At 37.4% G+C, this 14,485-nt stretch overlaps 1 protein-coding gene across 1 annotated transcript in view; it reads right to left on the bottom strand.

The window, feature by feature from the left end:
• The window catches only part of DIP2B (DIP2 disco-interacting protein 2 homolog B (Drosophila)), a 287,973-nt gene that overhangs the window by 54,732 nt on the left and 218,756 nt on the right, over nucleotides 1-14,485 (bottom strand). Inside the window, exons 7-13 of the mRNA XM_006870048.1 lie at nucleotides 14,200-14,319; nucleotides 11,201-11,398; nucleotides 9,527-9,618; nucleotides 6,716-6,826; nucleotides 5,301-5,424; nucleotides 4,588-4,697; nucleotides 801-903 (exon numbers count right to left, since the gene is read on the bottom strand). Of these exons, the coding sequence (XP_006870110.1) occupies nucleotides 801-903; nucleotides 4,588-4,697; nucleotides 5,301-5,424; nucleotides 6,716-6,826; nucleotides 9,527-9,618; nucleotides 11,201-11,398; nucleotides 14,200-14,319 (858 nt within the window). The remainder of the gene's footprint in view (nucleotides 1-800; nucleotides 904-4,587; nucleotides 4,698-5,300; nucleotides 5,425-6,715; nucleotides 6,827-9,526; nucleotides 9,619-11,200; nucleotides 11,399-14,199; nucleotides 14,320-14,485) is intronic.

Here is a 14,485-nt window from a genome sequence, read left to right on the forward strand (position 1 = left end):
AAATTCAAAAACATGGTTTTTAATGTTTCAAAGTATAATCAATTATATGAATATATTATAATCAATCCCTATTGTTGGATATTTCTATTTTCTTCATATACATGTGTGTGAGTGTGTATATGTATATATTTTTTTTATCAGATAAGAACACTGAACTTGTTCCATTTTACAAAGGAAGAATATTTTTAAAGCTAATAATCCAAAGAAGATTCAAGCAATTAATTAAAACACAATATAAATCAACAATTGTTGTTGTTGTTAAGTGCCCTTGAGTTGGTTCCAATCAATAGTGACCCTGTATAGTGTTTCCGAAGAGCATCTGGTGAGTTTGAAACACCACCCTTGCAGTTCAAACGAACTTTGTAGTTAGTGTATTAACCCACAGTGTCACACCAGGACGCCACTTAAACCATACAAAATACTTTATGTATTAATTTGTGCTTTTTGGTAGTTAAATATCTTTGGCTCTAATTCCAAATATAGATCTGTGAGATTATACACACAGAAAGATGTGTATAAAGCTGCACTCTGCAGCTAATAAACACATGGTTTTAATTAGGGTTTTTTGTTCCTACATTCTACAAATCATGTTTTGCATATTTGGTTTGCCCAGAATTTTAGTTCTTTTCAATTACAGCACATTTGTAAAAGAGAAGAAAAGAAAAGTAAGCCAAGAATGTGTCTTAGAACATTTCAGTCTGAATTTGGTCATTAAGTGGAATCCAATCATTGTGCACTCTGCACACAGCCACATATATCTGAAGTTAAACAATGAGGGCAGTCATGGGGTAAAGTCTGACCTTCAGAATAATTGCAGGCCTGGGACAGAGCTTGGCAGTGAGACAACATTGCAAGCCGGGACACTGTAACTCCCATTACACTTCCTTCTTTGCTTGTTTTATACTAGGGGAAAACACACACACACATACACACACACAAGACAAAAGAAAGAAACATAATAAAAAATGGGTTATTTCACATGCAACTTAGAGATAACATAACAAAAATCCCCACCTCCCCCTCAAAAATAAAATTCAGATTAAGCTGGGGCAATGGGTAGAACTTAGCATGCTTAATATGAATATTTAAAACTATGTACTTGAGTCCCAGGCTCTAATCATGGAAAGTAGGACTGAGGAAGGATGGACCTCAACAAATATATGTATGAAAAGTTCAGTTAATCATCAGTGTAATGTGGCTGCTCAAAGAGCAAACCAAACCAGTGACTTGTGTTATGACAGAAACAGTATCAGATGCACGCACGCCAAGCTTGAGGCCACAGAGTGAATGGGGGCATGACGTGGTCCCTCTCCATGGGAAACTTCCAGTCTGGTAGGTGGTGGTTGTTGTGAAGTGCTGTTGAATCAGTTTAGACTTACAGGGACCCTGTACAGTGTTTTCAAAGAGCAGCTGGTGGGTTTGAATCACTGAACTTGTGGTTAGCAGTCCAGAGTTTATCCTACAGGTAAAACTTTAAAACAACCTATTCAAACTACAATTTTACTTTTACCCTCAACGTTCCAGTGAAGTTGCTTTTTCCAGGATAATCAACTTTTTGATTATTTAAAAGGCTACTTTGCATACTTTATCTTATTAAACCTTTCTGCAGCATTTGATACCCCTGAACTCTCCCTTTTTTGACACTTTCTCCTTCCCTCCATCTCTACTCCATATTGGCTGTCCAACCCTTCTGAGATTGTGAAAAGTTCTATACATCTTCATCTTCTCTCTTTGTTTTATTCCCTTCAAGCACCACATTCCTGATGACTCCAATTCTCTATCACCAGTCAAGACCACATCAACTGTTCCCCCTGAATGTCTCATTGTTCTGGAAAACCCACTGTGGCCAACACTGTATTCTCCACCCTGCTCCCCATGACAAACATCCTTCTGCCATATTTTCTTAGTAAAGGACACAGCCACCTACCTAGGTGCCCAAGTCATGTGCCCTCCCCTCTCCAGAGTCAATCACCAAGCCCTGACCATTGTACCTCCTTATCGGATCTCAACGCTACTAACTCCTCTCCGTCCCCCTCCCACCATGTTGTTGCTGTTAGGTCCCAATAAGTTGCTCCTGCACAACAGAATGAAACACTGTCTGGCCCTGCACCACCCTCACAATTGTTATGTTTGAGCCCACTGCTGCTGTCATTGTGTCAATTCATTTTGTTGGGGGTCTTCCTCTTTTTCGCTGACCCTCCACTTTACCAAGCATGGTGTCTTTCTTCAGGGACTGGTCCCTTTTGATAATGTTTCCAAATTATATGAGATGAAATCTCACCATCCTTACTTCAAAGGAGCACACAGACTGTACTCCAGCTTTGTCGGTTCTTCTGGCAGCTCATGGTATATTCAATGTTCTTTGCCAACACCATAATTCCAAGGCATTAATTCTTCTTTAGTCTCCCTTATTCACTGTCCAACTTTCACATGCATATGAGGCAACTGACAATAGTCCTCAAAGTGACATTTTTGCTTTTTAAACCTTTAAAGAAGTCTTTCACCATGGAACTGAATGATTGGTTTTCCCTTTTTAACCCAACCAATCAAAAGAAATCTTTTTTATTGCAAGTTTGTTATAATCACTGTTCTTAAAACCTTTTAATAGCTTGGGAAAAGAATTGGGGTGGTTTAAGTCCACCAGTCGCTCGATGGGAGAATGATCAGGCTTTCTACTCCTGCAAGATTTACAGCTTCAGAAACCCTACACAAAGTTGCTATGAGTTGGAATCGACGCGACAGCACTTAACAATAACAACTGCTATTTGAAGACTATAGAAAGGCAAGGAAGACAGCAGGAAGTGCAGAGGAACCTATTTTAGAGTGATCCAGACAGAAGATGAAGGTGATGAGGACCAGAGTGGTGGGAAGAAATGGTGAGAAATGAATGGACTCTGGGTTAGTTTAGAAGGAACAGCGATGCTTATGGGATTTGAAAGAAAGCTGACTAAGATTTTTGGACTGAACAACTGGAGGGAATAGATACCACTTGCTGAGCTTTGTTTCTGCCTTTTAAAGTCTATAATCTCTACTATACATTCGCTGGAGATGGGAGAGCAAGCAAACGGAGTATTTGAGTATGTATTTCAGGGGAAATACCCTGGTCTAGAGATATACATTTTGGGAGTTGAAACCATATAAACAATATAAGACACGGATGTGGATATAAACAGAGAAAAGGTATGAAAACTGAACCCTGGGGCTCTTCATCTTTTAAGAAGATCCAACAATGAAGACTGAAAAGGAGTGATCAGTGAGGTGGGAGAACAGAGGGAGAGAATGGTACAGGAAGCCAGCAAGTATAGAATTTTAAAGGGAACGAAGAATTCTATCATCACCAAGAAACGACACTAAATTTGGTTTTAAATGTCCATTTACTTGTGTGTCATTTCATCTCACTTGGGCGTCTTCCAGCTTAAGAAAACTCCTTCTTGTACATGACATTACTCTATCACCTTTCACAGCTACTGCTCATTGTCTCCCCTTTACAGTCAAATTATCTATCTCAACAGTTGTCTACATACTACATGTCACCTCCCCAGGGCTCAGGTGGGATGCACTTCTACTCTCTTCCCCAACCTTTTCTTATAAAAATTGACTGATATGCTTATTCATTAATTTAGCACAGTGTGGTTAAACATTATTTATACCTCAGGCAGGTGTTTTCAGAGTCAGACAAACCTGAGCTTGAGTCCTAGCTCTGCCACATTAGAGTCACGTGACTCTTTGGTCAATTATTCAAGTTCTTTTAAGTCTTCCTCCTAAGTCTTAGTCTCCTCATTTATAAAGAAGGCTTAATAACAGTCTCCACTTCGCAGAGGACTCGTGAGGACTGCGTGAAACAATGCATTTAAAGCACTCTGCCTGGTGCCTGGCAGAAGCAAGACTTAATCCTTCAACTAGGTCACGTTACCAATGATTCAAGTTATTGCACTAAGTGTCAACACTAAATGCTATTTCTTGCTCTTTATCTTTCACTTGCTGAATCTGTTCTTTATTTTCCCTTCTCATTTCTCCATTCTCTCACCTCCTGTCCCCAATTTTAGAAAAAAGAAAAAGCAAACCAAAAAAAAAAGCAGCAGAAAAATATATATTGCTCTACTAGCAAATCATTTCTTAAAACTTCCTATTTTTCTAAAGCTTTTTGTAACTTTTTTATACAGCAAGGACCAATTTCTTTGTGCTCTCTTCAGTGTATATACAAGGCATTTTTTTACAATAGAAATCTAGCATTTACCTGAGGATAAAATTCAGAAGCACTGGGAACGAAAGAAGAATGGAAATGGAAAACACAGGGAAGAAGTGGGCTAGATGGCGTTACACTTGAGGGATTGCAGTCATTGATGTGGAATGAAGTGTATGATTTGTTCAATGTAAAACTGACCATCTTCTCTGTACACCTTCACTCAAGTCATAAGACAGTTAAAAAAAAAAAAAAAAAAAAGATGGAAATAGAATGCAGCAAGAGGATCTTTAAACATTAAAACTGGAAAAAAAAAGAGAGAGCTAGTTTTCCATTTTGGAAGATGGTAAGCAAGTCAATGCAAGTAAGATCCCAAATGTATGCTTTACAGCCACAGGACTTACCTCGATATAAGCCGGCTCGGTACCAGCAGATGAGATGTGGGGCTGCCAGTCCTTAGGTGGCTTTGAAAGGTACTTGGAATCTGTTACAACCCATTTGAGCCTGGGCCAACCTATATCAAACCCAAAGTAAAAACTGAATTGCCTAAGCCATCAGAAAAGGAGCTCACATTGAACTGGTCATTTTCATACCAGCAGGTCAAATTATAAAACCTGTGGACATTCTGCAAACAGTAAGATACTTTTACCAGTTTTCAGTGATAAATCATCAAACAATTATACCTTCCTTCAAAAGTAAAATAGTTCCACATGCCTTAAAATTTCCCCTACAATTGGGCGGTCCATTTGGCAGTATAAGATCACTGGGGTTAGTGGGCTATCCTCTGTCTCTGTATTTCACTTTAGTGTATAGAGTGGTAGCTTTCTCCAACCATCAGCATAATAGTTAAGAGTATGGGCTGTGGAATCAGATAGATCTGGGTTCAAATCACTGCTCTGCCATTTATTACCTGTGACTCTGGGCAAGTTACTTAACCTTTCGTGTGTCAGCTTTCCTCACATGTAAAATGGGGTAATAACGGTACCTAATCATAAAACTGTGGGAGTTAGGTTTTAAAAATGTGTAAAAAGTCATTAGCTATTATTAAACTATAAGATTAATGTTAAGCATTCAGCTTTAACTTTCGACTGATACTTTGAGGACAAACATTACTAACCTTTAAATTGTACAATCTCTCCATTCTGGGTTTTTGGCAGCCCCTTCAGACAGACTTCACTGGTTAGAGCTAAGGCAATGCCACAGCTTCCAAGCAAGAAGCCAATCTGCTGACCGCCAGCATCCTGTGGAGGAAAGGTCATGAGCACAGAAGGGGAGCAAAAGTGAGCACACCTAGCCCCCAAATCTAACACCGAGGGATGTGCTGGCATTTGTGTGAAGACATCCATGGACGACACGGGTATCTGGCAATTCTCAAACTCCAGTGACAACAATGTTCTTCCAAATAATTTCAACAATACACTGACTTCCTGAGCACAAATCAAGCATTTTATTAACCTGACATTGTGAATTATGGATTTTAACAAGCCATGTGTGACCCAAGGGTCAACAATATTCCTTTTTAGATGAATCTGAGGCAAATGAAATAAAGGTTAACATGGCTATGGTGTTATCTCCCTAACCTCACTCTCAAATCTAAATGCCAAGCAATTCAGATCAGAACAAAATGAATAATAAAAATGGACACCAAATGTCCACATTTACAACAAAAGTGCCTAAATTTATGCACTTATTCTTGTTATGTTTTAAAGGCAGTAGTTGTAAGCCTTACAACAACAGCAAAAACAACAGAAGGGACAGTTTAAATATTTTCATTAAAATGTCATCTTAAAAGTATCATTATGAGATCACAGAAGAATTGTCAACTTAATAATATGAGAAGAGCCCTACGATTTCCTGACCAGTCTATCACATCAACCAGAGCTTCAAGCATACCACTAACTGGACTTTTATTCATTTCAGAGAACATTTATTTTATCATTCCTTATCCACTACCATATTAATCTTTTACATCAACTTTCAAATAGAAACCACTGCATGTGAAAATTAGGGTCCAACAGGTCACAGAGAAATCATTCTGGTCAAACATGGACATTTGCTACACAGATCTCATTTTGGTAGGACTGATGTGTTTTCAAAGTAAGATCCTGTAATCTGCAGTATTAACATGCCATCACTACCCTCTGATGTAATGGGAATCCTAGGTCTTGGGAAACAGTTAAAGAAAAGGTCTCAACTAAGGTCACTGTTAATTATTTACAGACTGCAGACAGAGTGATAATCCTGATAAATGGCAACTGTTGAAAGGTCATGTACACCTCCATGATTTTTTTCTGATACACAATACTAAAATAATTCTCTTAGTTGGAAAATATTCTATTTGTATGAAATTTGTAAAATATTAACATTTTGGAAGAAAAGTACTTTGTCTTCAACTTGCATGTTATTAGAAAGTGAAGCTGAGGACTTCAGAAAATGGTCAAATTGTTTCTAATGTCATGACTGAGTCAATGATCCAACAAGAACCCGCCACCTCACACCGGGCTGCGTTCCTCTTAGATTTAGCAACGTTACCTTTCTGGTAAGAGGCACCTCTATAGGCACTGGAATCACTTCTGCCAGAAGACAACCATAAAAAGCCACCATAAACATGACTGGATCATTGTTGGGATACACCAGGGCTACCTAAAATGCATAATGACATTTAATATAGAGAAAGAAACACAGACTAAAGCGTTCGGTGTCATTCTCTAAGGTGCACATTTATATCTAATATTTATCATGAGCACAATAAATCAAACTGCTTAGTAAGCCATTTGCTCTAGAGGAAATTAAGTTATTGAGGAAAATGCACAAATCTAAAAAAGATCTTCGTCATTCCTATGACTACACTAAGAAGCATTTTGTGCGTTTTAATGCAGTGAGTCATCACTTAATTTTGTTGGTGATCTTGCAGTAAACAACTTACTTTATGTGGTAAGTTTACTATAGGAAATACAAGGCAATTTATGTTATTGCAAGGCTGAAGCAATATAATAAATGTAGTGCATCTCACTAGGCAGATCAATATACCAAAGGGTAAGTCCTACCTCTTTCAGAGAGAACCTACAAATGTTGACAGGCACAATTACCACTTTGTTGTTGTTAAGTGCCGTTGAGTCAGTTTTGACTCATAGTGACCCTGTATAAGGTTCCTAAGGAGTATCTGGTAGGTTTGAACTGTTGATCTATTTTTTACTTTTAAACTAATACATTGCATTAACTCATACTCACTTAACCAGCAATGCAGCATGAAGATATTTGGTAACAGGTATAAACCACAATAGCAGAGACCACTGTGAACATAAAGTTAATTCACTGACAAATGATAATCAGTGAAATCTTTATAATATGGTCAAACCTGTCATCTTACTTATAATGTATAACAGCAGTAACTGCCTCTTCCTAATTTACTCAAGAAATGCAAAATCACAGAAGATGCTATCATTCGTGGAGTGTGTTACTTTGGCTTGAGTATTTACAGGTTGGTATGGATTGAATTTAAGAGGGGGCTTCAAAAAGCTAATGAAAAAGATTCATTATTTTTGAATTCCATTTTCCACATAATTTCTGAATCCCCCTTGTATGTATTGTAAACTATCCTCTGTGTCTTTGGCTGAAGCCCTGGTGTGGCACTGTGGGTTAATGCACTATGCTGCAAAGTGGGTTTGAACCACAAGGCTGCCGGTTCAAGTTCACCAGCTGCTCCCTGGAGACCCTATACAGGATTGCTATGGGTTGGAACCGACTCAATGGCACTTAACAACAACACGTCTTTGGTTATAACCCATTTGGGAATGGGTTGTCTTTGTTACGTTAATGATGTAGGACTAGTGTAGAGCATGTCTTCAGTCACTCTTTTGAGATATGAAACAGATTAATCACAAGTCAGCCAGCCAAGAAGGGAGCAGAGAGATGCCAAGTCACATGAAGATCTCCTAGAAGCAGAAGCTCAGAAGAGACAAGGACCTTCCCCTAGAGGCGACAGAGAGAAAACTTTCCCCTAGAGCCAGCACCCTGAATTTGGACGTTTAGCCTTCTAAACTGTGAGAAAATTAATTTTTGTTAAAACTATCCATTGGTGGTATGTCTATTAACAGCAGTAAGACACAAATTAACATTTGAAACTTAATTAACAGCGTCAATGGACTCTTGCTTATTACCCTTTTTTTGTGTTCAAATATTCTTAACTTACTCCCAAATCTGGTTCAGTTATGAACCTGCCCTCAGTATTACATTTGCCTAGAGTCCTAAAACACTAATTCCACAAGACACTTAGCCAATCAGTTTCCTTCCTGCACACAAGTGTCCATGTTGCTAGGCAGAAACAAATCACCTTTTTCAGACTCAATGAGGACTCGTAGACACTCCTGTCACATTTAAAAGTGAAAGCCATCCTTTAGGTGTCCTTTGCCAATTGTTGTTGTTGCTAAGTGCTGTAGAGTTGGTTCCGACTTGTAGTGACCCACAGTATAAAAGTTTTAAAAGTCTAGTTAGGAGATCCTGTACAAAGTCTGCTGCGTAGCTGGTATGTTTCACTATATGATTTCCGAATGAAAAGGGCACCAATACGTAAGATTCAGAAAGGTAATGGCTTGATGGTAAGAAGTCATCATATTTACAAAGTCAGAAATAGGAAAATCAAAACTTTCAAGAATTCAAAAGAAAAATGTTACTTCCAATTAAAGAAGAAATTAAGCAATTATAATTTCTTCCTCTTAGCAGTAATGTGACTCTCCCTGCATTTCTAAAAGTTTTGGGGTGCATGTTGTAAGGGAGAAAAAAATTTAAAGAGTAAATAAATTATCTTGCTATTTTTGTTTAAAGCATTGATATACATATTTCTGGAAAAACTTAGGTTTCTTTTTCTTTTTATCAGCACCTTAAACGTTTATTGAATAGCCACTACATGAAGAAATGTGAGAATGCTCATCAATATATGAATGTAAAAATTACCACCTGGCATTATGCTAATGTGGTACTACCCCCACCTGGCTCATTCCTGGTGTAACTGACTCGTAACCTCAGCTACGTGGGTTCAAGTCCTAACATTGGGAGCTCTTTTTGGAGTACTGCAGTGGACTGTTCACCACAAGGTTAGCGGTTTAAACCCACCAGCCACTTTTTGGAAACCCTATATAGGGTCACTCTGAGTAGAGTACGAACCAACTCAAAGGCACGTAACAACATCATGTTAACATGCGTATGAACTACGCCATTTTCATTTTCTGAGAATAAAAGTTAGAGAAATCTTTCTGTTGCACATTGAAAATCTAGAATGTGTATATGAGAAAACAATTAAAAAAAAACCCTACTTTCTCCAAATAAATAAAATTTAAAAATTACCCGGTCTCCAGGTTTTAACACAGGTTCATTTTTGGTCCCCAGTTTATTAAGCAATGTGTAAGCCAATTTTAAACTTCTGCTCCATAACTTGCCTGGATAAAGAAAAGAGTCATATTGAAAACACACATACCTATCTCAAAGAGAGGGCACTGAGTCCATCAGCACAATGGCCACTGTCAAATGAAGTATGTGCTAGGCAAATATCATCTTCTTTCCCATTCGCATTCCCCAAACATTAAAGCTCTATACATATTCTGTCCAGTTTACCAAAAGAGCCTTGGTGGCATAATCCTTAAGAGTTTGACTGCTGAGCAAAAGATTGGTGGTTTGAGCCCACTCTGAGGCTTCATACAAGAAAGAAGCCACAATCTCTTTCCCTAAAGATTATAGTCAAGAAACTCTTATGGTACAGTTGTACTTTGTCACATGGAGTTGTGAGTCAAAAATCAATTTGACGGCACTCAGCAAGTTTACCAAAATCCATCCTGCCTCCTAAGAAATCAGTACTAGATGCTTATCCTGGATTAGGTAGTATTTCAATTTTTTTCTGAATTTGGATAATTAGAAATAACTTGATGTGAGGCCATATTTAAATGACAAGAAACTGATTGAACACTCAGAAAACTACTTCCAGTCTAAGCTTTTCTGAAAAATCACCTGGAGATGTAGATTATTTACTTGAAGTCACTGCAAAGCAAAAGCATGATTCAAACAATTAAACATTTAAAACTACTGTAATGCAGAAAACTAGCAATAAAAGGTAAAAACACATAAATATATTCATAGATGTATATAAACATGCAAAGATTTTGCCAGGTGACTGTTTTCAGGGTTATACGAATGAATTTAATGTACAGTTTCTGAAGTGAATATTAAAACTATTTTCTTTTTGGCGGGGGGAGCCTAGTCTTCCCTTTTCCTATCCCATCTCTACACCCCCACTTTAGAAATTCTAAGATCTTATGAGGAAAGTAAAAGAGAAACTGCTATGTTAAGTAGATAAGTTAGCATTATATACAACTTACCTTGGGGGGCATCCAAGGATTAGTCATGTCTTTAAATAAAAGCTTATTTTTTTCCTTTGAAATTCTTTTGTATCTAGGTCTGTGGACAATGTGCTCCATTTATTTAAGTAAAAACTAATTTCTATGAATAAACTAGCAGACAATTTTACAGCTCAGGGTTGAATCTATTCTTGAAGTTATTTTAAGAAGAAAAATAAAACTTTAGCTGGAGTGCAAAACTAAGTGAACATGTATGGATTCTTTTTGTTCATTATGAATTGTGTACATATTTTATGAGAGCATGAAGTAAATCTAAAAAGTCATCCATTTAAAAACATTTTTGAAAAAACTTTGATTTTCACCATACATCATTAATTCTGCCCAAATGTCTTTCAAAAAACCTTCTTCTGATGTCAAAACATCAGCTCTACAAAGACTCCTCCTCCTTTTTGCTATCTTTCAAATATTAACTGGTCTGCAAAGATCACTTTAGCAAATCACAAAAGCTGGCCATAGCCTTACCAAGAACTTGAGGCTGTATTCAATAATTTAAAAGATCCACTGAAGCATAATGATCAGAAAAAGCTAACTATCAAGAGGAAAACGCGACGCATGATGTTCTGAAGACCTACTGGAGGTAAACAAGGAGCCTGGGATACTGGATGCTCACCGTATGTAAGAGTGTAAACTGGTTTTCCTGTTACGTCCAGTGCGGTCAAACAGGGGCATTTTGCTTGTGTGGTACCCCAGCGCTGCAGGGCAGATTCAAGAGCAGGAGGCCAGTTACAGATGACACCTAATGGCTCGCCCTTCACAGGGGTCATCTGCCGACCCTCAGGCTTGGGTTGGTTGGGGTCTGGCTGAGGTACTGTGCCAAAAACAAAAACAAGATCCCAACAAGTTATGAATATATGGTCTTAAATAAGTACAAATACCAATCAACGTCACTTTTTGTCTCTAATCACAAGTATCTTTTCACTTGATATTTATCTGATTTAAACTCACTTTGAGAAAAGGAAGGACATGGTTAAGAAATGGTAATTCACACACTGGGTTTTAATTCACCTTCCCACAAAATTGTGAAAACCTATTCAATGTATTTTATGCAACAAAACAAATCCTGACTCTTTTAAGATTAAAGAAAAAAGTCTGTCTAAGCACAAACAGAGAAGCATAGTACATAAATTTCTTTTTGGCAATTTACACACAATTATTTTGTTTTTTGACAATAGAGACAGAAATTTATTTCTTTCACAATTTCAAGTAAACTCTATTTAAAATCTGTTCAGTTTGTGTCAGAGAGCCAGCTTCTACTTCACCAGGTTATTTTAATGAAAAAGCATTAATCCAATTCTGAAGGCCAAGTTTATAGGCACTTTAACTTGGCTGACTTTAGGCAAGCTGACTGACCTGAGCTTCATTTTCTTTGTCTGTAAAATGGGGATAGTAACAGCTATTCCCCAGGCCAAGTGCATGAATGAAAATGTTCTATGTCTCCATACCTTTGCACTATTGAGTACAATCAATTCCTTTGTCTCCTGGTGAATTAAAAACACTCAGTTCAAAGGCATCTTTTCTGGGAAGCCATACCCAACTATTTGTCAAGGAAATGATTCAAAACTGCATAGCACTGTACCCTTATTAAAACACTGAGGATCCTCAGTGGTTTCTATCACTGACAAAGAGCTTCTTTTCTCTCCCAAAGATTAACTGCATTTTGAGTGAAGATACAGTTCTTATTCCTTTTCTTGCTTATAGTATCTAATATATAGTGGCGGCTCAATCAATGTTTATTGAATTGAAATAAATTTGAAAAAGTTCTCTTTGGCCAGAAGCTGGATATTGACACAATCATTTCAGGAACTGAAGTTGAATAACATATATAGTTCATATCCTCTCATACAGATAAATTTAACGTCCTCTTTATTTTTAAACAGTGAAAAAGTATATAAATTATAAAAAAGAAAAATAAAATCCCTACATAGCAGAAAGGATAACTTACACATGAAACAAAAATTTAAGTATTTACTGAGTGATGATTATATGAACGAGATATGTTAAACAGTGAGAAAATAAATGCTATAATGCCACTCTTTGAACAAATATTTACCAAGTGTCTAGTAAGTGCTAAGGGAGTATGGTAGCTCTGTAGGATAAGCAAAGCACTGTGAACCAAAGTTGGTGGTTTGCGCTCACCAGCGGCTGGGAGTAGAAAGATAAGACTTTCTGCTCTACACAGTCTCAGAGCCCTATACAGGGTCACTATGAGTTGGAACCAACTCAACAGCTCTTAACAATAACAGTAAGTACTAAGTGCAAAGAATGTGAAGTCCTTGCCCTCAGAGAGTGTCTAGAGTCCACTGAAGTGGAGGGGAGATCAAGGGTCTCATGTGCCTGTTCTCTCTCTCACACACACCTAGTATAGTACATGAGTAGCATATGACAGAGGAATGGCAGAAGAGAAGTTTGTCTTATCTTCGTTGTTTTCTCAAGTTGGTTCTGACTCATCGCAACCCTAAGTCCAACAGAACGAAGCACTGTCTAATCCTGTGCCGTCTTCGTAACTCTATTGTTGCAATCATTGAATCAAGGCATCTCACTGAGGGTCATCCTCTTGCTGACCTTCAACATTACCAAGTATGATGTCCTTCTCCAGGGATTGGTAATACTGCTATAATAGAAATACCATAAATGGGTGGCCTTACCAAAGAGAAATTGATTTTCTTATAGTTTTAGGAGGCTAACAGCTCAAGGGAAAGGTTTTCTCTCTTTGTTGTCTCTGTAGGAAAGTCCTTGTTCTTCTGAGCTCCTGGGCTATCTTCATGTGGGTTGGTATGCTCTCTATTTGCTAGTAAATCTCTTTCATATCTCAAAAGAGACTGATTCAAGACACCCCCATACTAATCCTATACCATTAACATGAAACACTCAACCCATTCCCTAATAGGATTAGTCTGAAGGATGGTAAGGACTTGCCAGGTGAACCGAAGATGAAAGCAGAAATAGGAAAGAAAAGGAACATAAAAGGAGAAGGGACAGAATGAGCAGCAAGTATTATGTGGGAAAATGAAACATTAAAAAAATCATACTTTATAGGTCAATTTAATGACAGTTTTGAGAAACAATGCAAGTTTTTACTAATTTTTCAAATAATAGTTTCACTCCCCAATTCATATCCCTGGTTAAACCTCTCAGCTGCTCTTCTAACTTATATATTTCCAAATCTAAAACCATCAGGTTAACAAAAATAAATAAATCAGTGTGGTTGATGTAACAAAAGGACAGTGTTACATAAAAAAAAAAAAAGAAGACTGGATACAATTTTGAGACTAATTTGAAATCTATACCCCAAGTACAGTCAAATATAAATAACCTTTAAAATGATGTATTTATTTTTGGGATAGTTCCAAATTTCAAAGAGCATATTCCCAAGTACTCAGGAAATAGTTCTATGTTCTATAAGTTATCTCTTTCTCCTCCCCTTATCCCTTGCTATCTTTCATCTGAGATATAAAGTAGAAAGAATCCTACGGAAAAATGGAGAACTATGAACTTCTTAAAGCCAAGAACCTTGTCTTATACATCCTGGTAACCTTATGGTACTCAACATGTTTTTGTAATTGTTTAAGAAATATTTGTTTAATATGCTTGTGGTATTATTACTACTACCTTCCACAATTTCTTCAGAGTCATCCACAAAAAATTCCTTTAAGGGAGGTCTTTTGGGTCGTTTCAGGGTGTTGAGAAGCTGCTGGATTTTTGTGGATACTCTGCTACTGACAGGCACGCCTACAAAAGAAAACAACAGTAAGTGAAAATTCACTGCTTTGAGAGATATTTTAGCTCCAAGATTCCTTTAGGGGCTCTTGTTTCTAATGATGATTGGTCTTTGCCCACAATCTCATTCTATTCCAATTTGGCCAAATGATACAAATATATACATGGCACGTTATGA

Source organism: Chrysochloris asiatica, unplaced genomic scaffold, assembly GCF_000296735.1.
Source record: "Chrysochloris asiatica unplaced genomic scaffold, ChrAsi1.0 scaffold00138, whole genome shotgun sequence".
Taxonomy (NCBI): Eukaryota; Metazoa; Chordata; class Mammalia; order Afrosoricida; family Chrysochloridae; genus Chrysochloris; species Chrysochloris asiatica.